Source organism: Panthera leo, chromosome C1 (assembly GCF_018350215.1).
Source record: "Panthera leo isolate Ple1 chromosome C1, P.leo_Ple1_pat1.1, whole genome shotgun sequence".
NCBI classification, from domain to species: Eukaryota; Metazoa; Chordata; class Mammalia; order Carnivora; family Felidae; genus Panthera; species Panthera leo.
Window position 1 is genome coordinate 140,987,692 of NC_056686.1, and position 23,444 is coordinate 141,011,135.

General features: G+C 38.5%; 1 protein-coding gene across 1 annotated transcript; it reads right to left on the bottom strand.

Annotated features, from left to right (window-relative positions):
* Positions 1–550: 550 nt before the first annotated feature.
* NMI (N-myc and STAT interactor) lies at positions 551–18,022 on the bottom strand. The gene is made up of 8 exons (XM_042948757.1): positions 17,833–18,022; positions 13,183–13,271; positions 12,374–12,469; positions 9,503–9,665; positions 5,536–5,642; positions 5,262–5,448; positions 2,567–2,673; positions 551–1,817 (listed from the first exon to the last, which is right to left on the bottom strand). The coding sequence occupies exons 2-8, from the start codon at positions 13,264–13,266 to the stop codon at positions 1,632–1,634; spliced, it is 930 nt and encodes a 309-aa protein (XP_042804691.1). The 5' UTR covers positions 13,267–13,271; positions 17,833–18,022; the 3' UTR covers positions 551–1,631.
* Positions 18,023–23,444: the final 5,422 nt, after the last annotated feature.

Consider the following 23,444-nt stretch of genomic DNA (forward strand, 5'->3'; position numbering starts at 1 on the left):
GTCTGATTTTCTATGGTAAGTAACATTTATCAAAAACATTTATCAAAAAATTGTGAATATTTAGAATTGAATGAAATTATCTATTTTGCTGCTGAAAAAATGCTCCCAAAAGAAACAAAAGTGACTATTCCAAACCTTGCCTTAAATATTAGGAAAACATTCTTTCTGATCATCTGTCTGCGACAGGCTAAAAATCATACCTTTTGTGCCAATCAAAATTAAATAAGGTTCTTCAAATTTTTCTCAATATTTTGAGCTTGAAATAAGCTTACTATTCCCAAAGAACAACTGATATATGAGACATTTTTCCCCTAAAACAGTGAATATGAAGACTTATTATAAATTTCCAGTTTTTAGGCACCATCTCTCATTCTAAAGAGAAATGTGAAAGCAATGAGATCTTCTTTTAAGTCCATTTACTTTGAGAGAGGAGAGAGAGTGCAACCAGAGGAGAGGCAGAAAGAGAGAGACAGCATCCCAAGCAGGCTCCACACTGTCAGCACGGAGCCCGATTCAGGGCTCAAACTCACAAACCATGAGATGATGACCTGAGCTGAAATCAGGAGTCAGATGCTTAACTGGCTCAGCCACCCAGGTGCCCCTTTCCTTTATTTTAGATGGCAGGCAGCATGAGTTAAGTTTAGTCATAGAATCTTTTTCTAAAGCTTTTTATTTCTGCCAACATTTTAATATAAACTTACTTCTGCCATTGGCTCCTTATGAAACATACCATATTAGGATAAAAGCTGTTCACACGTTCTTTACCAAAAAGAATTTTACCTTCTCTGAATAGAAACCTTGCATTTTACTGTTTAGTTTCTACAACTTAAAAACAATGGGATGCTAAGGAACTGGGTCTCTCTCAAACTCAAAGGCATGTGCTTTCATCTTCAGGCACTCCCCTGCATCCAGCATGATAAGTGAGGAGTCCCTAGCTTTGCATTTACCTCTCCCTTTATTCTAAGGATGTCATTCCCTTAAGCTTATTCTTCCCCTTACAAGTGTAAAGGAAAGACAATTATGGCCTTTACAAGTTCTATTTGACGAAGGTGTCTTGGAAAGAATCAGGGGACCCTTGACACTCTGGGAGAAGAAAATGTTAAATAAAAAGACCACACTCAGCTCTGAAAAATATCTTTGGGGCTCTGGAGTAAAATGCTATACAATGGGAAAGAGGGAAATGATCACCCTTGAAGTTCCTTGAAATTCAAAGTCTACAGAAATCACAAACAGCTGAATATAACAGTTCTTTGGGAAATGTTGAGCGAAGTCTGCATGTTGGTGGACCTGGGGCCAAAAGAGAATTGGCCCACATGCCCACGACAGAATGAGCCAACATAGCAGGGGGACAACTGCATCACTTACGATTGATTTCAATGGACATGGCACCTGTCCACATCATTTATGAACAAACAAAACTTTTTAATACAGTACATTTACTGCACTTGTAAGCATGCAGCAGAGTTTGAAACAAGAATTCAAAAACATGGAAATATATTTTTGTATCTAAGAATAAATGGACACTTAAGAATTCAAGTTTTCATTTTTTAAAGGAAAGGGATATTCATTTTTGTCACACATGGACAGTGTTTTGGGCTCAGAAGCTCTAATATTCATCTAATTCCATGCCTCTATTCTTCAAAGTATGCTATGCAAGCCTGACCTAGAGAACATTTGACCACTTCTACTTCTCCACCTCCATTCGTCTCCCGTTGAAAGTAAATGTTAACTAAATCCTCTAAGATTTCTTCATCCATCATCTGAAGATCTTCCATTCCAGTGAGAAGCACTGTCCTCCTAGATATTCCTGAAAATGCCTAAAAGGAAAATACAAAAGATAAATAGAAACTTTTCTAAGACATTTGAATTGCAAAACTTTATAAGCTCTGCTTAATACTTCAGACCTTATCTTAGAAGAGACAAGGAGCCTCAGAATGACTTTTCAAGCAACAGAATATCTAAGTCGGATCTGAGTTTCAGAAAGATAACTCAGGCAGCATTATGACAAATGGAGGAAAGAAGGGCATCCCTATGGACAGAAGGACCACAGTGACAGAAGTAGTCAGAGGTGGAAGTAACAAGACTGAATGACCAAATGAATGTTGGAGGTGAAGCAAAATGAGGAATTAAGCATGAGCTGTAGCTTTCAGGTTGGTGGACTATGTAAGACTGTGGTGCCATTTAGTACCTAAGTAGGAACAGAAAAAAGGAGGTCGGGGTACAGATAATGAGTTCAGAGAAAATGAGCAGGAAGAATCATTTTTAATGCCCAATGACAGTAGACACATGAAAGATATGTAGCTATGTCTCCATATACAAAAATATTATGTCATTACCTGAGTACTTTCAGTTTTTAAAAAGAGTGTAATAAATTAAATAAGGTATAATTTCACACTAAAATATTTTTTAAAAAAGACACACTTATTTTGCACCAAGCAGATCTGAAGAAACTATTTTGATATTGCTCACTAATAAGTCTCAAACAGTAACAGACACAACTTCTTTATTTCTTGTGAGGTGGGGTTAAGCAATAAGTTCTCAAAATGAAGGAAAGAGATGACTTTACCTGAAAATTTTTCAAGTCTGTTTCTATGTATGGAGAAACAATAACTCTATAGTAGTTTTGATTTATACAAAGCGGATATTCTTTCTTTTTCAAAATCTTGTCAGCAACTAGAAGTAAATTTAAAAAAAATTATTTTCTTTTTAATATCATAAACATTTTTAACCAAAGTTAAAACTTTCTTCAAATGCAACATCACAGTAAATAGTGAATTTAGTGATTACATTTTTTAAAATTCTACAAAAAATTCAACAGTCCACTTTAAAGACTTGGCGGTACATAATTTTGGAAAATATAAGACCAAACAATAATGGGGTTTAAATAGATCTTCTGTCTTGAACTATCCACTGCAATCAGTCAATGCAGAAGTTTGTGATGTCCTCAGACAGATCTACTTTGAGCTCCATAAAATGCAATAACCATATGCAAAAAGTAGCCCACCCATCCTAACAAGACTGTGAGTTTCCCAGTTTCTCAAGAAGTATAATTGAAAACTATGATTACTGTATATAGGGGCGCCTAGGTGGCTCCCCTAGATTAAGCATCCAACACTTGATTTAGGCTCAGATCATGATCTCACAGTTCATGAGTTTGAGCCCTGTGGGGGATTTTCTCTCTTTCCCTCTCTGTCCCTCACCTGCTTGTACACACTCACTCTCTCTCTCTCAAAATAGAAGAAACTTTAAAAAAAAAGAATACTGTATATATACATTTTATAATATACATGTATACACACATATATAATTACTATATTACTACAATACATAAAATTTTATATAAAATTACTTAGTTGTCCTATAACTAATACATGATATTTTTCAGTAAGCTGATATAATGATGTTAACCAAGGGAGGGGAGGGATTTGATCGTTATCTAGAAACTGAAGGCAAATAACAAAAATTCATCAGTTTTCTCCAGCACAAAGAATAATCAGATTTATTTTGAGCAGCATTTTTCTCCTGGAGGGGAAAAAAATAATGTTTCAGATTGCATCAAGTTTAACAGAAACAGTACTTAAGAATATCGTATCACTATGTATGCTTTTTCGCCTCTCACCAGTCCATGTTGGATGGGCAATATGGTGCAGTGGTTAAGAGGGCAGGCCCCTGCTGGCAAGGATGTGGAGAAATTGAAACCCTGGTACAGTGCTGGTAAGAATATAAAACGGTAGAGCCACTGTGCAAAATAGTATGTCATCTCAAAACATTAAACATAGAATCACCATATGATCCAGGATTTCCAGAAAGATCTAGAAAGCCACTCAAGTAACCATAACTAAATAGTAGGAGAAAGGCAAGTTTAAGGAAATGTCTCCAGTTTTACTAAGTTAATGCTCTTCTTTTTTTTTTAAATTTTATTTTTTTAAGTAAATCTCTACACTCAACAGGGGGCTCGATCCCACAACCCCAAGATCAAGAGTTGCACATTCCACCAACTGAGCGAGACAGGAGCCCCTGCTCTTTATTATCAAGTTTCTTTAAAAAGCATGTATTACTTTGTTATGAAATAAACAATCAATCAATGTTTTTTTTAAATTGTATACCTGGCTTTCTTTTACATATGCCAACCCAGGAGAAACCCTAAGAACTGGATTAACTAGAGCAAGATATTTTTACATTGATAATCAGTTGAACATATTAACAAAAGCAGCTGCTGTAGAATTGTGTATTTTTTTTTAATGTTTAGTTTTTGAGAGGGAGAGACCGCGTGTATGAGAGAGGGGCAGAGAGAGAGGGAGACACAGAATCTGAAGCAGGTTCCAGGCTCCATGGCGTCAGCCCAGAGCCACATGCAGAGCTCGAACCCACGAACTGTGAGATCATGACCTGAGCCGAAGTCGGATGCTTAACCAACTGAGCCGCCCAGGCATCCCAAATTGTATATTTTTAATCATAAGAATGTAAAGCCCCCTCAGATGATTTGGTAAAAACTCCATTTCTACCTAAAAAGGGAACAGATGTCTCACTGTTCTTTCCATTCATGCCTTGCCTTCCCTGGAATCTACTCCCTCCAACTAAGAGACCGTTGTCCATCTTAATAGGTGGGATAGGAAGTGATAGTTTACACATGTGTTTCTAAATTTCTCTGCCACATACTCACTATAATTTGGGGTTCATTATTTACCCTCCCTAGGACTCAGTTTCCACATCAATAAAATGGGTACGACACCTGTCTCCAGAATTGTGCTATGGATAAGAGGAGACACATGTATAGAACACCTGGCTCTTTGCCTGGCATGTGCTGAGAATGCACAAAGTTGATGTGCTTGAAATATTATTCTCAGTAGCATTCACAGAAATCATTCTCAGGACTCCACCATTTTAAAAGGTTTTTTAAAAATCTATTATAATTCTACTTAATAAATTCCAAATAGAAGAAGTAACAAAGGAATACTTTCAGAAATGGCAGAACATAAAGGCGCCTGGGTGGCTCAGTCGGTTAAGTGTCCAACTTGGGTTCAGGTCATGATCTCGCGGTCCGTGGGACTGAGCCCCACATCGGGCTCTGTGCTGACAGCTCAGAGCCTGGAGCCTGCCTCAGATTCTGTGTCTTCATCCCTCTCTCTACCCTTCCCCCACTCATGCTCTCTCTCCATCTCTCAAAAAATGAATAAACGTTTAAAAACATTTTTTTAAAGAAATGGCAAACATAAATATAAATGGTAGAGTATTTTTTAACTTCCTACATGTGTGAATACCTCCAGTTTCCAAAAATGTAATCACAGCACTCCGGGACTGCTTATCATACTGCACGCATAGCACTTCTCCACCTCCGTTTCGGGACTTAGAAAAGCTCAGTTCTAGCTTGTCTCTCATCTGATCTTCAGGCAATTCATCAGGAATTTCAGTAACATTGATCTTCACCTTAGACACTTCTACATGAACCTGGGAAATCATTTCATATTCAGAAATATGGATGAGAAAAGTGCTCACATCTAACAGAATTCCAAAAAGCTTTAATCAACATGTTACCTGGAATCTGACTCCCGAATTTAATGGAACTGGCTTGGCCATAACCTCCACATCTACATCCTCTATCTGCACATGATGTTTCCCCATTCTGATGACATTTTGGGCAACTGAAAAATAATTTGGGAGTATTAATTTCCAATATTTCAATAAATTTTTTCACTTCTGGTTAAGAACAAATTATCCTAAATATTTAAAATTTTCTTGAATTCTAAAGGATCTAGGGGCGACTGGGTGGCTCAGTCAGTTGAATGTTCGACTTTGGCTCAGGTCATGATCTTGCAGTTCACGAGTTTGAGCCCAGCATCAGGCTCAGTGCTGACAGCTCGGAGCCTGGAGCCGGTTTCAGATTCTGTGTCTCCCTCTCTCTTTGCCCCTCCCCCGCTCATGCTCTGTCTCTCTCTCGACAATAAATAAGACATTTTTTAAAAATTAAAATAAAATAAAATAAAATAAAATAAAGGATTTAATTTTTTTTAATTTTCTTAGGGCTTCTAAGTGATAATGGTCTTGCCACCAAAGTGACAAATAAATATATTAACGTCAAAATATCAAAATACATCAGCAAAAATTACAAAACTTCCAGTTATAAGATGAGGGAGTACCAGGGATGCCATGTACAACATGGTGACTACAGTGAACACTGCTGTGCAGTATACAGGAAAGGGGTTAAGAGAGTAGAGCCTAAGTGTTCTCATGACAAGCAAAAAAAAATCCTTTTTCCTTTTTTTTTTTTTTTTTTTGTTGTAGCTATAGGAATTCTTTTCATTGCACATAAATGAGAAGATGGATGTTGGCTGCACCTACTGTGGTCATCATTTCACAATACATGTAGATCAATGCATCATGCTGTACACCTTAAACTTACATAGTGATATGTATCAATTATTTCTCAGTAAAACTGGAAACAAGTGATAGTGTAGAAATTCTCATTGGGGCGCCTGGGTGGCTCGGTCGGTTGGGCTTCCGACTTCGGCTCAGGTCACGATCTTACAGTCCGTGAGTTCGAGCCCCGCATCAGGCTCTGTGCTGACAGCTCGGAGCCTGGAGCCTGTTTCAGATTCTGTGTCTCCCTCTCTCTCTGCCCCTCCCCTGCTCATGCTCTGTCTCTCTCTGTCTCAAAAATAAATAAAAACATTAAAATAAATAAATAAAAATTAAAAAAAAAAAAGAAATTCTCATCAAGTTCTAGATTCAGCTCTTAAGAGATAAGCCTGGTGATTCTTTAGAAATTCATATATTATTTCAGCACAGCCACACACCCTTCCTCTCCACGGTTCACAGAATGACCAGAGAATTTCCTTAGTGCATTAAGGCACAGCCAGAAACTTCTTCCACGTTAAGTAAGCTGGAAAAACTTTTGTGTCAGTGTCATTCTGACAATCTTATTTATCATTTGTCACTTCTCTTTAATATGTCAAAAACCAAAGAAATAAATTCTCATTTTTGTCTTTCTTAAGGTTTACATATTAAAGACCACACGGCTTGAATATCAAAGTGCAAATCTTTTTTTTTTTTTTTTTGCCATATTTAATGAGGAATTTTACTTTTGCTAAAATGCCCTGGAGATCATTCATTAAAAAGATGATAGCTTATACCAATCACAAAACTATCAAATCTAATTTATTTGTGCAAATGGGAGAGGCTCAGTAATATAATTATGCCAAAAATTAAAACTCCAGACAGCAACTATAGTTCAGTTTAAAATGCATGTGGGTGTGTATTTATTTTTAATTATGTGATATGAGAGTTTGTAACACCTCAACTGTTAATACAGAGCTGCTTAACCTAATTTGTCACAAAGATAAGAGATGCCCACTCCCAGTCCTATAAATCTCACATGTGTTTATGACAACCGAACAGCATACGCACCACAGATGAAGGAAGAGAGAAACAGGCTAAAAGGCAGGGCGTTGTCTTGTGGGAATTCACACTCATTGTACTGAGATATGGCTGGATAACTTGAATTACAACTTACGTTCTTGTTAGTGGCAACAGGCAACAATAACAGAAAATGTCAATGAAGTAACAGTTAGATGATGTTCTTTCCCTTCCACACCCCCCCCCCACCCAAACTCCAACATCTGGTGATCTGACGCAGCTGAAAGGGACCACTTGCATTTCAGCTTTTGTGACTCTGACTATCAAAAGCCAACTTCTGTTTAATTGTGTATGAGCCCAAAGTTGTCCCAGGGGAGCAAGACCTCAGAGCTGGGCCAAGAGTGGAAACAGCGATGCAGCTGTTTCTGAAGAGAACCCTATTCCCAGCATTCCCAGGTAATTCCTGCACAGAATCCCTGCCTCCCAAATCCTCGCTTTTGATTATATCCCCATCACCATTGCCGACTGCCAACACAGGGCTCTTGGCATCCTCATCTGTAGAAGCAGACCCAGGGTGGACCCAAGGTGAACGAACAGTATGTGCCTATGCTAACCTGCTAGAATGTCTTTCCTTTTAACATTTATTTGCAGACTATGGTGATGGACCAGGTGTACGGAGACACAAGTTATAACCATAGATTCTCAGAACCTGAGCACCAGAAGGGCTTAAGACCATCTGGCCCCACCCCATAATGTGACAAATACAAGAACGAAGGCCCAGCATAGTGGCCTGCTCCGAGGACTGCTGGTCTAGGAGAAAGGACATGGGTCCTCAGGGTTTGGCTCTCAGCTTTGCAATTTTTAACTGTATGAACCTTGAGTGAGTTCTTTATCTTTCCTTATCTGGAAAATTCCCAACAAGTAGCAATAATGACAGCTAACATTTATGAAGTGTTTATTATGTGTCAGATACCATGCGAAGTATTTTACCAACATTTCTCATTTAATACTCAACGCAAATCCCATGAGATAGGTACTACCACTGCCATAAAAATCTGAGATTTAGGAAGAACCCAACTAAAATCACACTTCTAGAAATGGGAAAATCTGGCATACAAAGCCAGATTCTCCTCACTAAGGAGAATAGAGTCCTACACCATGGCAGACTTAGCAAACATCAGGTCCCATTCCTAAACCTCAGACTCTTGCACTCTTTCCATTCACCGGTCATGTGCCCTTAGGTAAGTCACTTAAACACCTGAGAATCTGTTTTCTTGGTTATAAGATGCAAAGAGTAATTCTCCTATCATATTGCTTTCACAGAGTCAAGTAAGTATAAAATGAGATGTCTTTAAGAACTTTGAGAACCATGTAGAGCTCTACTACCTTAAAATATTATTACTAGTTAAAAGTGGGGGGAGCTTCTGGGGGTTTAGTTGGATGGGTGTCCTACCCTTGATTTCAGCCCCTACCCTGAGTCAGGTCATAATCCCAGGGTCGTGGGATCGAGCCCTGCATCAGGCTCCTCACTGAGCATAGAGCCTACTTGGAATTCTCTCTCCCTCTGCCCCCCCCCCCCCCCATCTCTCTCTCTCTCTCAAAAAAAAAAAGTATTACTAGTAGTATTTGGAGGTAGCAGATGGGAGTAAAAACACTAGTGTTGGACATCACAACACCTTGAGTCCCAGAGTCATGTTCTGAACAAATGATCATACTCAACGCTCTTTTTTTTTATTTTTTTTTAACATTTATTTATTTATTTTTGAGAGACAGAGAGAGACAGAGCACAAGCGGGGGATGGGCAGAGAGAGAAGGAGACACAGAATCCGAAGCAGGCTCCAGGCTCTGAGCTGTCAGCACAGAGCCTGACATGGGGCTCGAACTCACAAACCGCGACATCATGACCTGAGCTGAAGTCGAACGCCCAACCGACTGAGCCACCCAGGCGCCCCACTCAACGCTCTTAATGTCTGAGTTTTCTCATCAAAAAATGGGGACAATCCTACCTGCCCCAAGGTGTTACTATGAGATGAGATGAAATGACAAATATTAAAATTATAAAGCAATAGCCAAATATCTATGAAAGCTCTTTGAAAGTGCCTGTGCTTTCCAAAAGTAGCATGATCGAATTTTTGAACATTACTCATACCTTCTTCTTTTTCAAAGGTGATAAGGGCTTGTCCTTTCTGTAGCTCATAAAGAATTTGCGAGCTCACTTGAAATGAACAGGAGACATTTAAAAACTGGCTGTCATTCTCAGGATTCTCTAAAGATGTGAATTTCATCTCTGTTTCAGGAATATCCTCTTTAATCTAATTTAAACAGAAATGTTTGATTAAAATGAAGACAAGAAATAACTTAAGCCCTTCTTGTGATAATGTGATTTGATCATCCAATAATTCATTCTCCACTGATTTCAGAACCCCACAGAATGCTAAGTGTGGTCTTAGTGAATATCTTTAGTAATTACTTCTTCCCAGATGCTGATCCTTTAATATTATTTCCCAGATGAAATTATAAGTATATAATCTCTCATTTTATCTAATCAATGTTTAAACTAGCCAATATTGGATGGTGTTCGATTCTAAAGTCTATATCATTCCTGTAGATAAGTACCTTTTAAACAACTATACCAATAATAGGGTATCCTACAAGGGAATCATAAGACAATATGTTTATTCTCATTGCAAAGTGTTATAAATTAGAGTTGCATATATACTAAGTTTATTTTAATAGCAAACCCAGATAATTTCATCCAAAAAGAAAGCCTCCCAAATTATATGATTTAATAATTGTCAAATTTAAATTCCCCCTTCCCCAACACCTGCCCATCAACTTTTAAAAAAAAATTTTTTTAACGTTTATTTATTTTTGAGAGAGACAGAGCTTGAGTAGGGGAGGGGCAGAGAGAGAGGGAGACACAGAATCCGAAGCAGGCTCCAGACTCTGAGCTGTCAGCACAGAGCCCGACGCGGGGATTGAACTCACGGACCATGAGATCATGACCTGAGCTGAAGTCGGACTGTGCCCATCAACTTTTTAACCATTACCAAACTTAGATTTATAAAAATGTGAAGGGACACTATCAACAAGATTCATAATCTGAAGGATAAAGTTAAGTGGTTATACTTATCTGTTTAAAATCATTGGGGTTAACAGACATATACAACTATACATAAATGCACGAATGAATCTGTTGTTTGCATTTCTATTTCCCATGATTATTTTACATGCTGAAAGAAAATTTCTGTGTTATTGCAAAGGGGTTAGAAATATTCAATGAGGGGCGCCTGGGTGGCTTGGTCGGTTAAGCGTCTGACTTCGGCTCAGGTCATGATCTCGCGGCCGTGAGTTCGAGCCCCGCGTCGGGCTCTGTACTGACAGCTCAGAGCCTGGAGCCTGTTTCAGATTCTGTGTCTCCCTCTCTCTCTGCCCCTCCCCTGTTCATGCTCTGTCTCTCTCTGTCTCAAAAATAAATAAACGTTAAAAAAAAAAATTTTTTTTAAAGAAATATTCAATGAGTTATTTGACCTAATTTCACATTTGTTCTATATCTTCACATGTAACTTCAGTAGAATCTCTGATTTCCATAAGTCCAGTTTCAAAACAATTGGCAGTGTCTGAGAATAGGCGGAGTGTTTCCCAATAATGTGGAAATACCCAATATACCTTGAAAAGTCAAGAGCTTTCTGGAATGAAAGTGCCTGATTCTGGTCTTGGGCACACTTGGCCAGGAGCAATGCATGTATGCTCTCTGGACCATAGTTTCAGTCCTCTGTAAACTGTATCAGCTGAGCTGGCTGGGTTCCCAAGATCCTTTGAGTGACAGGACTGGCTGATTTCATCTCCAGTCTGAGAAGTAACTACAATTGTAACAGTGTCCCGTAAGTCCCATAAACATGGGGAACTCCACTTCCTGATATTCAATATCCTATCCCCCATTTCAGAAACAAAATATGACAATGCTTTATGCATTTTAACTGTTTAAAGGAACAGTATGAGTTGTCATGGAGAAAAAGGAGTGAAAGTTATGTCTAATTCAAATACAGGAAAATTTAGGAGAGGATTTAAATGGTGAAGATATATGTCCAATTTTTTTAAACTGTGAAATCCATTTAAGTTACTTGCATGAAGAGAACAATAAAGGCACTTAGTGAGAAGACGAAGAATTTGATCCCAAAGTGATTGATAATAACCGTTTTGTTTTGTTTTGCATTACCATATACATAAATAAAAATTTAAAAACATACACATAAATATAAAAAAATGTATTATCAGAAACGTACAGTCAGATGAAATTTTACAAAACGATCACACACATGTGACCAGCACCCAGATCAATAAACAGAACATGACCAACACCCAGAAACCCTCTTGGGTTCTCTTCCAGTTCCTACCTGCCTCCAAGGGCAACCAGGATGCTAACTTTTAACATCCTGCTGTTATGCGTTATTTAAATGGAAGCATATGGGGGCACCTGAGTGGCTTAGTGGGTTAAGCACCTGACTTCAGCTAAGGTCATGATCTCGCAGTTCATGCGTTTGAGCCCCACGTCAGGCTCTATGCTGACAGCTCCGAGTCTGGAGCCTGCTTTGGATTCTGTGTCTCCCTCTCTCTCTGCCCCTCCCCCACTTGTGCTCTGTCTCTTTTCTCTCACAAATGAATAAACGTTAAAAAAATGTTTTAATTAATAAAAATAAAAATAAATGGAAGCACTTGGTATATCCTCTTTTACGTTTTTTGGCTCAACATTGTGTTTATGAAATCCATCCATGTGGCTGCATATAGCTGTGATCTGTTCATTCTCATTGCTGTATGGTATTCCATTGTGTGAATACACCCCAAATTAATAATTCAGTCTAGTGGGGAGGGACAGTTGAGTTGTTGTCAGTTTGGGGCTATTACAAACAATGGTGCCATCAATGTTTACAGTGTTTTAAAAGTGAATTCTGTGTAACTAAATTGTTTTTTCGGAAAAATGGTGTCCGTTAAGAATGTGATATACAAAATAAAGAGGTACCTGGGAGTTTATGGTGGACTCTTGTAACTCGGCCTCAAGCCTTTGGATCTCCTCCTTTAACTGAGTATTCTCCTTTGCAATTTTATCAATTAATCTCTAAAAAATATCAAACAGCACCAAAAAATTAAACAGCTCCTGACTTCATTTTTCTAAACAAATTAAAGAAGCTAAATTTCTATCATCTTGATAAAGGCAAAGAAAGACATCATCATTATCACCTAATAATTCTCCTACCACTGACAAGTAGTATTATCTCCATCATGCAAACAAGGAAACTACCTTTCACACTAGACCAAGGTCACAGACATTTTTATAGTGGGGCAAGGATTGAGACCCAGACCTGAATCTCATTTCAGTGTAACTCCTTGCCTGGCTATTTGTGACAACAATATGACTTTTAAATTGCACTATAATTGTGGACATATGTTACTCAAAGGCAATTTAAAAAATTTTTGCTATGATTCCCACAGTACAGCTGCCTTGACATGCCACACATATGGCCCTGGGTAAGTGGCTTAAGCTACCTGAACCCCCATCCCCTCATGGGTCTCATCAGATAATTGCTAAGAAAGCTCTTAACTTCTGGGTGCAAATCAAAAAAAGGAGGAAGGGAGTGAAAGAAAACAGCTAATGTTGTAAGCCTTGTAAGAGAAAGAACAGAAATACGATTCTTTTTGTAAGGTTTGAATAATGGAAATAAAATTTTTGAAAAAAATTCAAAGTAATGTTGGACAAAAACATACAAAACATGCCTCACTGCAAAACTAATAGATATAAATTAATTTTTAATAGTACCCAGTAATTTTTACCTCTCTTTGTTCATCTTTCATAAATTCTTCCTCTAACCAAAGCTCCTCGTGAACTTGGCTTTTGTTATTTCCACTGTCTGCCATGATTCCTAATTATTACAAAAAAGTAAATGTTTTAAAAATCATACATATACACAAATTCAAGAAGAAATAACTTTTATCCTTTTACAGAAGAAGAAATGTATTTTTGTTATATTTTTTCCCTATCATCAAAGTTTTTATTATCATGTGGCTTATATTTGAACAATGCCTATATTTCAAATAACTTTCATACCTATACAGACATAAAAGGGGTCTAGAAATCCTTTGCTTTTCAACACAATGATAGAAAATAACAGGGGTGCCTGGGTGGCTCAGTCAGTTAAGCATCTGAATCTTGATTTTTGGCTCAGGTCATGATTTCATGGTAGTAGGCCGAGCTCTGCATCAGGCTCTATGCTCACAGCTCTCTCTCCCTCTCTCTCTGCTCCTCCCCTGCTCATGTGTGTGCTCAATCTCTCTCTCTCTCTTTAAAAAACAAATAAATAAATTTAAAAGAAAAAAACACAAGTCTAAAATTTTCTGAAAAAGGAAAGAAAATAACAGGTATTAATATTCCTTTGAGGTTCACATCTTAATCATAACATGGTGCCCCATATTAAAAGATTACTATTTTGGTCTTTTCAAAGATTTTGATTTATCTAATTCTTCCTATTGTACTCCCCAAATGTAAATGGAGTAGAAAGGCCCCAAACACCCTTCCTCTGCATGTACGGAAATTCTTATCAGAATTTTCACAAATCCTCCCCTGTCCAGACACCTGAATAGGAAAAAAATTACATCTTTACTTCTTTTTTTTTTTCTTAACATTTATTTATTTTTTGAGAGACAGAGAGAGACAGAGCACGAACAGGGGAGGGGCAGAGACAGAGGGAGACACAGAATCTGAAGCAGACTCCAGACTCTGAGCTGTCAGCACAGAGCCCGATGCGGGACTCAAACTCACGAACCGTGAGATCATGACCTGAGCTAAAGTTGGTCACTTAACTGACTTAGCCACCCAGGTGCCCCAAAAATTACAACTTTACTTCTAACAACCTCTCACTGAAACATCTCTCTTCAGATATGAACATAAGGCAACAAGCCACACAGTATTTGCAGCACCTGGACAAAAGTCACCAAGAGGACACAAATATTTTCATAAAATATTGTAACTGTTGCAGAAGTCCTGAAATATGTTTGTGTTTAACCTTGTTTCAAAATGATGGCAGCTACTAAACTCATTACTAGGTATTGTGATATGCTGTAATATATTGATGTATATTACTATATCAAAAATTTGCTTTTTTAAATATTTTGATAATCATATTTCAATATAATTGGTTTCCTTTGTAATTGTCTATATATTATTTTATACATTAAAAAAAAATTTAAAGGCCTATAGGCTTTATCAGACTGGCAAGGAATCCATGGCACAAAAAAAGTAAACATTCGCCTGCATATGAATTTACCAGATGTAAGTCCCAGATCAAAATTGAGACAAGGAATAATATAACAACTATTTTTATTGCTTTAAAAACATATTAAAAACCAGTTTGTGATATAATATAATCCTCTAAAAATTCAAGAGCTAAATTCTCACTACTCCTGTAGAAGAAACAGGAAAAATATTTATCCCTCCTTAAAAATAAAACAGAAGATTGGGGGGCCTAGGTGGCCCAGTCAGTTGGCCATCTAACTCTTGGTATCAGCTCAAATCATAATCTCATGGTTCGTGAGTTTGAGCCTCACATCGGGCTCTGCCCTAACAGGGAGCCTGCCACAGATTCTCTTTCCCTCTCTCTTTGCCCCTCCCCTGCTCCTGCTCCCTCCCTCTCAAAATAAATAAAAAAACATTTTAAAATTAATTAATTAGGGGCACCTGGGTGGATCAGTCGGTTAAGCTTCCGACTTTGGTTCAGGTCATGATCACTTAGAACACAGCATGACTTCTATGATATTCCTGCCAAAGATACATAATCTGAATCTCAGTATGAGGAAACATTAGATAAACTGGCCTGTTCTCTCCAAAAGTGTTAAGCTCATGAAAGCCAGTGAAAGGCTGAGAAACTCTTCCAGACAGAAGGAGACTAAAGGGACATCACAACTAAATGCAGTACATGACTCTGAATTGGGCCTTTTTGCTACTCAGGATATTATTAGTACAACTGTCAAAATGTGAATGGGATCCAAGGATTTGATGGCAGTAATGTATCAATATTAATTTGATTTTGATGACTGAATTTTAGTTATGTAGAGAATATGTTTTGTGTAGGAAATATATATTCAAGAATTCCAGAGCAACGGGTCTTGAAGTTAAAATCTTATTCTCAAATAATTCAGGAAAAAGGAAAGTTGTTTGTATTGTACTTGCAACTTTTCTGTAAGTATGAGATGGTTTCAAAATATATTAGTAGCTCCCTATTGCACCAACTACAGAATCCTTTTAATGAGACTCAACAGTCATCTGAGGTCTTACACAATCTAACCAAAACTTACTTTCTAGTCTTATTCAGACAACTTCTACACTAAGCACCCTAACCATACTGAACACTTGAAGGTCCCTCTTTTCCCTCCTGTCCCTCAATATGTCATATACTTCCTCTCCTCTCAACCTTAATGAAATTCTACTGTTCTTCAAGGTCCATCCCAAATTTCCCCCAAGTTTTTAAAGCCTTTTCTGATTCCCCTAAAGGACATTACTTCTCCCTCTTTTATCTCTTTTGGAGAGCTTTAATTATTTGTGTGCCTGTGTCATTTTCCATGACTAGATGGTTATGACCTTGAGGCCAAGGACCATGTCCACTCCTCCTTGCATCCACTCAGAGCACAATATAAGAATACACACTGACAACTGTGGTATCTTAACTAGTATTTGTTCTGCTCAGGACATTCCATACATGTGAAGTTCTCTTATTACATTTCCGGAAAGCAGAAATGGCAACATTATTTGTCTGATTGCTTTTTTTTTAAATCAATATTTTTAAGAGTTTGTAATAAAGACTCTCAACATATTTAACTCATATAAATGGTCTACTACATAATATTCCCAGAACTTTTTTTGGTATATTTAGTGTCTGGATACTTCCCCTTTTTGCTTAGTGGGATGTACAGTAATAGGCTTCCTTTTATACCATCAAATAGTAGGCAAAATAATGACCCTCTCAAAGTTGCCCATGCCTAATCCCCAGAATCTATGAATATGTCAGATTACAATTAAGGTTGTAGATTGAATCAAGGTCACTAATCAGACGACTTTAAAATATGAAAATCATTCTGGATTATCCATGGGGCCAATATAATCATGAGGGCCCTTAAAAGTAAAGAGGAAAACCAAAGAGCAGAGTCAGAGTGAGATGTGACAACAGAATAATGTTCAGAGAGATGCAGTGATGCTGCCTTTAAAGATGGAGAAAGAACATCACTAAGCCAAGGAAGGAGGGCAGCATACAGAAACTGGGGGAAAAAAAAAGAAAATAGGTTCACCCCAGAAGCCTCCAGAAAGAAAAGCAACTCTGCAGACACTTGATTTTAGCCCAATGGGATCCAGGTTGGCCTTCTAACCTACAGACTTTTTTAAAAAAAATATATATGAAATTTATTGTCAAATTGGTTTCCATACAACACCCAGTGCTCATACCAACAGGTGCCCTCTTCAATGCCCATCACCCACTTTCCCCGCCCCCCCACCCCCCATCAACCCTCAGTTTATTCTCAGTTTTTAAGAGTTTCTTATGGTTTGGCTCCCTCCCTCCCTCTTTTTTTTCCCCTCCCCCATGGTCTTCTGTTAAGTTTCTCAGGATCCACATAAGAGTGAAAACATATGGTATCTGTCTTTCTCCGTATGACTTATTTCACTTAGCACAATAACCTATAGACTTTCAAGATAATAAATTTGCGATTTTTAAGCCACTAAGTCTATGGTAATTCTTATGACAGCGAATGAAAAATCCAATGCAAATCATCACCACTCACCTACCACCTATTTTCCTAATATACTCATATCACTTTGTGCCAGGCCTGATAGAATGGAATCCTTCCATACGCCTGCCCCGCAGCAAATGACAGGAAATGAGGGGAAGGAAGAAAGGAAGTGGTTTTTAATACAATGGCGGTACACATATATAGTTTAAAAAAACAAAACAAAACAAAAAAAACTCATGCATGTTCTAGAGACAGAAAAACTGCATGTTCTCCTTTGGATCTCTTTCAAGAAAATCCTTGCATATTCCAAAAAGTGAGGCACAACTGCCAAACCCTGCACCTGACAAGGAGAGTAAATCTTAAGGAATCAAGTTCCCCTAAGAACTACATCGAGACACTCTCACAGGAACACTGAGGAAACACCAACCATTTTAAGTTTCAATTTCCCAAATTAAGCAAACCAAGAGGACGGGGTCAGAGGCCAGAGCGGGGGAGGGGATGGTGGTGAGACAGACGCGGCCCGCTTCACCCCCGCCCTGCACGCACCCTGGCGGCTGTGTCACCGTAGCGACCCCTCGGCTCACTGCCGGCCGCCGCCCCCCTTGCCGCCCCGGGACCCGCGGAACCCGTCTCCCTCCCCACCCAGGGCCTCTCTAGGAGCAGGGATGGGGGGGGGGGGGCGGGGGGGGGGGGCAGGGCGCCACTCACCCGCCTCTCCGGTGGGACGCGGCTCCCAGCGAGGGCGCCCTTCCGGAAACTTCACCGGGCCGAGCGCGGAAGGAGCGTCGCCAGAAGTCCCGGGGTCGCACGCAAGGGCTGCCTTATCCCCAAATGGTCGTAGTTCGTAGTTCGGAGCAACAGCTTGGTTGCTAAAACCAAAAACAATTGCACCCCCCTCCCGCCGCCCCCCCTCCGCAAAAAAAAAAAAAAAAAAAAAAAAGGAAAAGACGTTAAAAGGGAAAGGGAGGGAAGGAGAAGGAAAAGACACACACGAAATTGTTGCTCATATGGAGATTTTCTTTAAAAGTAACCACTGTTCCCACAGCTCTTTCTGCCCCTGGGTCCTGTCCCCCGAGACTTAATAAAATCACCTTTTTTTCACCCGAAGAAAAACAAAAACAAAAAGAAACCAAAAAAACCTAACCACTGTTGGAATACCAAATGTGGTGTCTCCAATGATGAATTACTCACGAGTTGTAAGTATTTTCAGTTTCGATTTTTAAGACGTGGTTCTTTTGATACAGAAAATAAACTGTCAGGTACCAAAGCACAGAGGGGTTGGGCGAAGTAGGTCAAGGGGATTAACATGTGCAAACTGCCAATTATAAAATAAATAAGTCACAGGGATATAACGTACAGCACAAGAAATATAGTAAATAATATCGTTAATAACTTTGTATGGTGACAGGTGGTAACTAGGCTTATCACGGGGATCATTTCCTGGTAATGTATACAATTATCAAATCACTGTCATGTACACCTGAACCTAATAGGATATAGTAAGTCAACTATACTTCAATTTTTAAAAAAGTGGCTGTTTTGTTTTTGTTTGAAAGGAGTCTGTCTGCAAAGTGTTCCTGAAGTTTGCATAAGCACTAATTTCAGGATGTATTTTTTAAAATAACCCTTTTTATGTGTATATTCCTGGACATGTTGTTGGAAAAGTAGATAGAAACCAAATAAGGTCAAAGTGGAAGTCTCTCTTCAAGATAGTAACTCTCATGATAAGTCATTGGTCATTATAATCTCAATCTATAAATATTTACAGCCAGCACAAGGTCAATTTTTGTGTGTCTTTTGCAATGTCCTCTAGGCTATGAAGTTGGGAAAAAGCTGTGGTGTTCGCTTGGTTTCTGTGACCCATGTCCCTTGAAAGCTTTCTTACAATCTTTTGTTTTGTTGTGAAACTTGTAAATAAATGCTTCACTAAGTGTGATCTTTTCCTTTGAAAATAAAAACATCTGGCTTATTTCAAGAACTGCCGTATTTCTTAATCCTACACAAAGAACCACCCCACAGCTGCACTTGCTCATAAATAGAGGTCAAGGAGGAGATGTATCAAAATGATTTCCAGGCATACATTCTAGGTTATATAGCACTATACAGTCATATATAACAATCGACACAGTGGTCGAAAATAACAGATGTACAAAAATCAAATTCATTTATGTCAAGAATACAATGGGAATAAAGTTGCTTTAGTGCATGACAAGGACTTTTGTGCTCATCAGCCCAGCTAGAAAGTACAAAAACTCCATCTGTTGCAGCTTGAGAATTATTTCTGTTCCACCTTAGAATTTTAGAGAGCGTGAACTCTAGAGGTTATTGAGTTCAACCATTTCTTCTTTGATCTTATTTTAGTTTTTCATAAGATGATAAGCAGAGTAAGACTGATCTAATATTGACTCACCCTGCTAAAGGGCAAAGGATACAGGTAGTAGGGGAGCCTTTGGGCCACCTGCATACTAAAGCTGAGTCATGTGTAACAGTCTTCAGATCCAGTCCCCTGCAGAGTGATGGGACTTCGAACGATGAACATAGTCAGCTCGTGGACATATCATTATTAACAATCATAACTGCTAACATCTACAGAGAACTCCTGGACATTTTATAACCCTTTTTATTTTGCCAATAATATGAGATACGGGTATTATCCGCATGTGCAGATGAGGGCACTAAGGCTTAAAGAGGTGATGAAAATCAAGCAACTAATATGTGATGACATCGATATCATATTTTACTCTCAGCCATGAAATCAAGTGTCTCCACACTGTGTTCTATGGTGCCTGGAGAAGAAAGAATTCTGTGGCCAAATATGACTGAAAAATGTTGCATACTGGATTCACTTCTGGAGATTCACAATGCACATCAGCACATTAAGAGTTTTAAGAAGTATTGGGGCACCTGGGTGGCTCAGTCGGTTAAGTGTCCGACTTCAGCTCAGGTCATGATCTCGCGGTCAGTGAGTTCGAGCCCCGTGTCTGGCTCTGTGCAGCCAGGAGCCTGCTATAGATTCTGTGTCTCCCACTCTCTCTGCCCCTCCTCCACTCACACTCTGTCTCTCAAAAATGAGTAAATGTTAAAAAAAAAAAAATTAAGAGTTTTAAGTATTGCAGGAAGAAATTAAACTACAAATTAAAAAGTTTAACTTTATTCAACCTTGAATTTATCAAACTTATTTGACCACTAAATCCTTTTTTTTTTTTTTCATGAAGCAGCTATTAAAATCTCAAAGAGTTTCTAATGGTACAATTTGAGTGATGCTTTGCTAATGATGGGGTTCAGGACATGCTACCTCAAAATATGACACTGAGTATTTTAAACTGAAGGAGTTTGAAAAATGAGTAGAAGCAAGAAGGTCATTGTGACCTTTTCCCCTATACCGCTCTTCTCCTCTGAAACAGGTCATGAACCCTCCTGTGTGAGGTGCCTTCCCAATACCTGAAGGAAAGGAGAATTCTTATCGCTGAAGACAAAGGGACACAGAGAAGAGTCTTAACAAGCAGGACTTGCTAAGTTTCCCCCAGTTCATGATTGCCTCATACTCTCTCATCTGACATATTTCTACATGACTGTCCAGTGTTCATTAAACCTAGCATAAAAATACCCAGGCCTGTTTCCTTGGGTCTTCACTTCCTTATGAAGTCTCCCATGTCGCATAAAACTTGTATTAAATACATTTGTAGGCTTTTCTCCTGTTAATCTGTCAATTTAATTTTCAGACCCAGTTAGGGACCCTAAGGACACACAAGAAAACTTTTTCCTTCCCTACACTAAATTATACCATCTCCTAATATAATAATTATTGCGTGTCTATAACACATTTGATGAATATTGTGTCATACATGAGATGTCTTGGACATCTTAGGTAAACCTGTACTGCCATGATATGAGATGTACTTTGTGTTACATATCTATCTCCCCCATCAGATAGCAAGGAACTCCTCTAGACTTTCGTGTAAATTCGCACAAACACACACACCAGTGTTACCTACAATATAATGTGTGCTATGAAGAGGTGAGGGACAGGGAAGGAGCAAAATACAATGGAGGGAGTAGTCCCCTCTATCTTAGGAGATAAGTTTTCTCTACAGAAGAGCTGGAGATAAAGTTGACACCTAAAGTTACAGGAGGTAGGCTGAAACCAAGGGTCAGGTGAAAACTTCCAGGGGCATAAAACAACTAGAGAGGCACCAAGAATTTTCTGGGTATGCAAATGAGGAAACTATCTGAAATCCATTATACATTATACTCTTCCTTTTAGAAAAGGCCATGTACCTCAAGCTTATGCTGCTATTGCCAAGATTTTGGTGACCTGGTTTTCAGATCCCCCCTGGGGAAATTGGAACACTTATAATGATGCCAGTATTGTGCAAGATCCTGGGGGATACAAAGGAATTATGTAGCATCATTCTAGTTTTCAAGAGGTTTGCAATTGGAATATATAAAAGTAAAGGAATGTTGTTAAGGAAGTGGATCTTAAATGTTCTCACCACCAAAAAGAAATGGTCATTATGTGATGTGATGAAGGTGTTGACTAAAACACTGTGGCAGTAATCATTTTGCAATATATAAGTGTATCAAATCAATAAGTTGTACACCTAAAACTTACACAATGTTATATGTCAATTATATCTCAATAAAGCTGGAAAAAAATAGCAGGTGGCAGATTTTTTTTTTTAAATAAAGCAAAATAAGTACCCCACCCCTTATTCTCTACCAAGCAAGCAATACTACACAGCTAAGAGCACAATTTGGTATCAGATGGAGGCTTAAGTACCCATTTGAAGTTACTGAAGTATCCCACCCTTGGTTTCCTCATCTGTAAAATGGAGCTGTTGTGAATGAGATACATGCTACATGTTAAGGGTTCAGCACAGTGTCCGTCCCACCAGGGCTAAGCTCAATACACAGTAGCTGTCCCTATTTTAAACATTGCTGAGATTTTTGTTTCCATTTTTTTCTTACACATTTCTTCTGCTTTGTCTTCCTACCTAGAGAAGTAGTTTTAAGACAAAGATCATTTTTAAATTTCTTTTGTCTCACCTAGGGTTACTAATCCGATAACAATACCTAGTATACCCTATACAACTACTTATTTCTTTTATTTATTTATTCGTTTATTTTTTAAAGTTTCTTAATGTTTACTTATTTTGAGAGAGAGATAGAATGTGAGTTGGGGAGGGGCAGACAGAGAGGGAGACACAGAATCCAAAGCAGGCTCCAGGCTCTGAGTTGTCAGCACAGAGCCAGAAGCGGGGCTCAAACTCAGGAGCTGAGAGATCACAACCTGAGCTGAAGTCAGATGCTTAACTGACTGAGCCACCCAGGCGCCCCGTACAACTACTTATTTCTAACGGGTGGTTAGATGCAAGAGTAGGAGTCAAATGCTCTGGACCCAATGTTATAACCCCTTTGTATGGGTTTTTGTATTAATGTGTATGAACAAGTTTGTACATGTGAATAAAATATTGTGAGATAGATCAAACATTTAAAAATAAAAGTTAATCCAAGGAAAATAATAATAATAATAATAATAATAATAATAATAATAAAAGAATAAAGGATGTTGTCTTCTTGAATCTTCCTTGGGCCACTCATTTATCATGTAAATGTAACTGATCAGTCAGAAAATTCTGTTTTGTTAAAGTATTCAGAAAATGAAGCATTGTCTTTGACAGTGCTGTTAAAGGGAACAATTGAGTGTTTTGCTCATGAACTAGAGGCTCAAAAATAAACGTCAATCCTTAATATCCAAGCCTGGAAGATAGCAAGCAGTAAACCTCAAGAGTATATTAAGGAAATTATTTTAAGGAAATCTGGGAATGTTACTAATGTTTTCTTGCTTTGCTTGTCATTACAAACTGAATACTGCTTCTGACAGAATGCTCTTAGGCTGAACTGATGGAAGGATAAACCAAACTGTTAGGCTTGAACTTAAAAAAAAAATCACAGGAGACAAAAAAATAAAAAAGATCTTGAGGGGCACCTGGGTGGCTCCATCAGTTAAGCATCTGACTCTTGGTTTGGGCTCAGGTCATGATCTGATGGTTTTGTGAGTTCGAGCCCCACATTGCGCTCTGTGCTGATAGTGCAGAGCCTGCTTGGGATTCTCTGTCTCCCTCTCTCTCTCTGCCCCTCCCCACACTGTCTCTATCTCTCTCAAGGTAAATAAATAAACTTTAAAAAAAATCTTGAGATTCTCAGGGTGTTTAAAATGAACAAAGGAGTGCCTGGGTGGCTCAGTCGGTTAAGAGTCCAACTCTTGGTTTCGGCTCAGGTCATGATCTCACGGTGTGTGAGTTCGAGCCCCGCGTCAG

Excerpts from the sequence above, each read along its gene's own strand:
- NMI (XM_042948757.1), bottom strand. The coding sequence starts at position 13,266 with ATGGCAGACAGTGGAAATAACAAAAGCCAAGTTCACGAGGAGCTTTGG. Across the intron at positions 5,449-5,535 it reads ATTCGGGAGTCAGATTCCAG|GTTCATGTAGAAGTGTCTAA; the intron begins GTAACATGTTGA and ends ATGATTTCCCAG. Across the intron at positions 2,674-5,261 it reads TACATTTTTGGAAACTGGAG|TTGCTGACAAGATTTTGAAA; the intron begins GTATTCACACAT and ends ATTTACTTCTAG.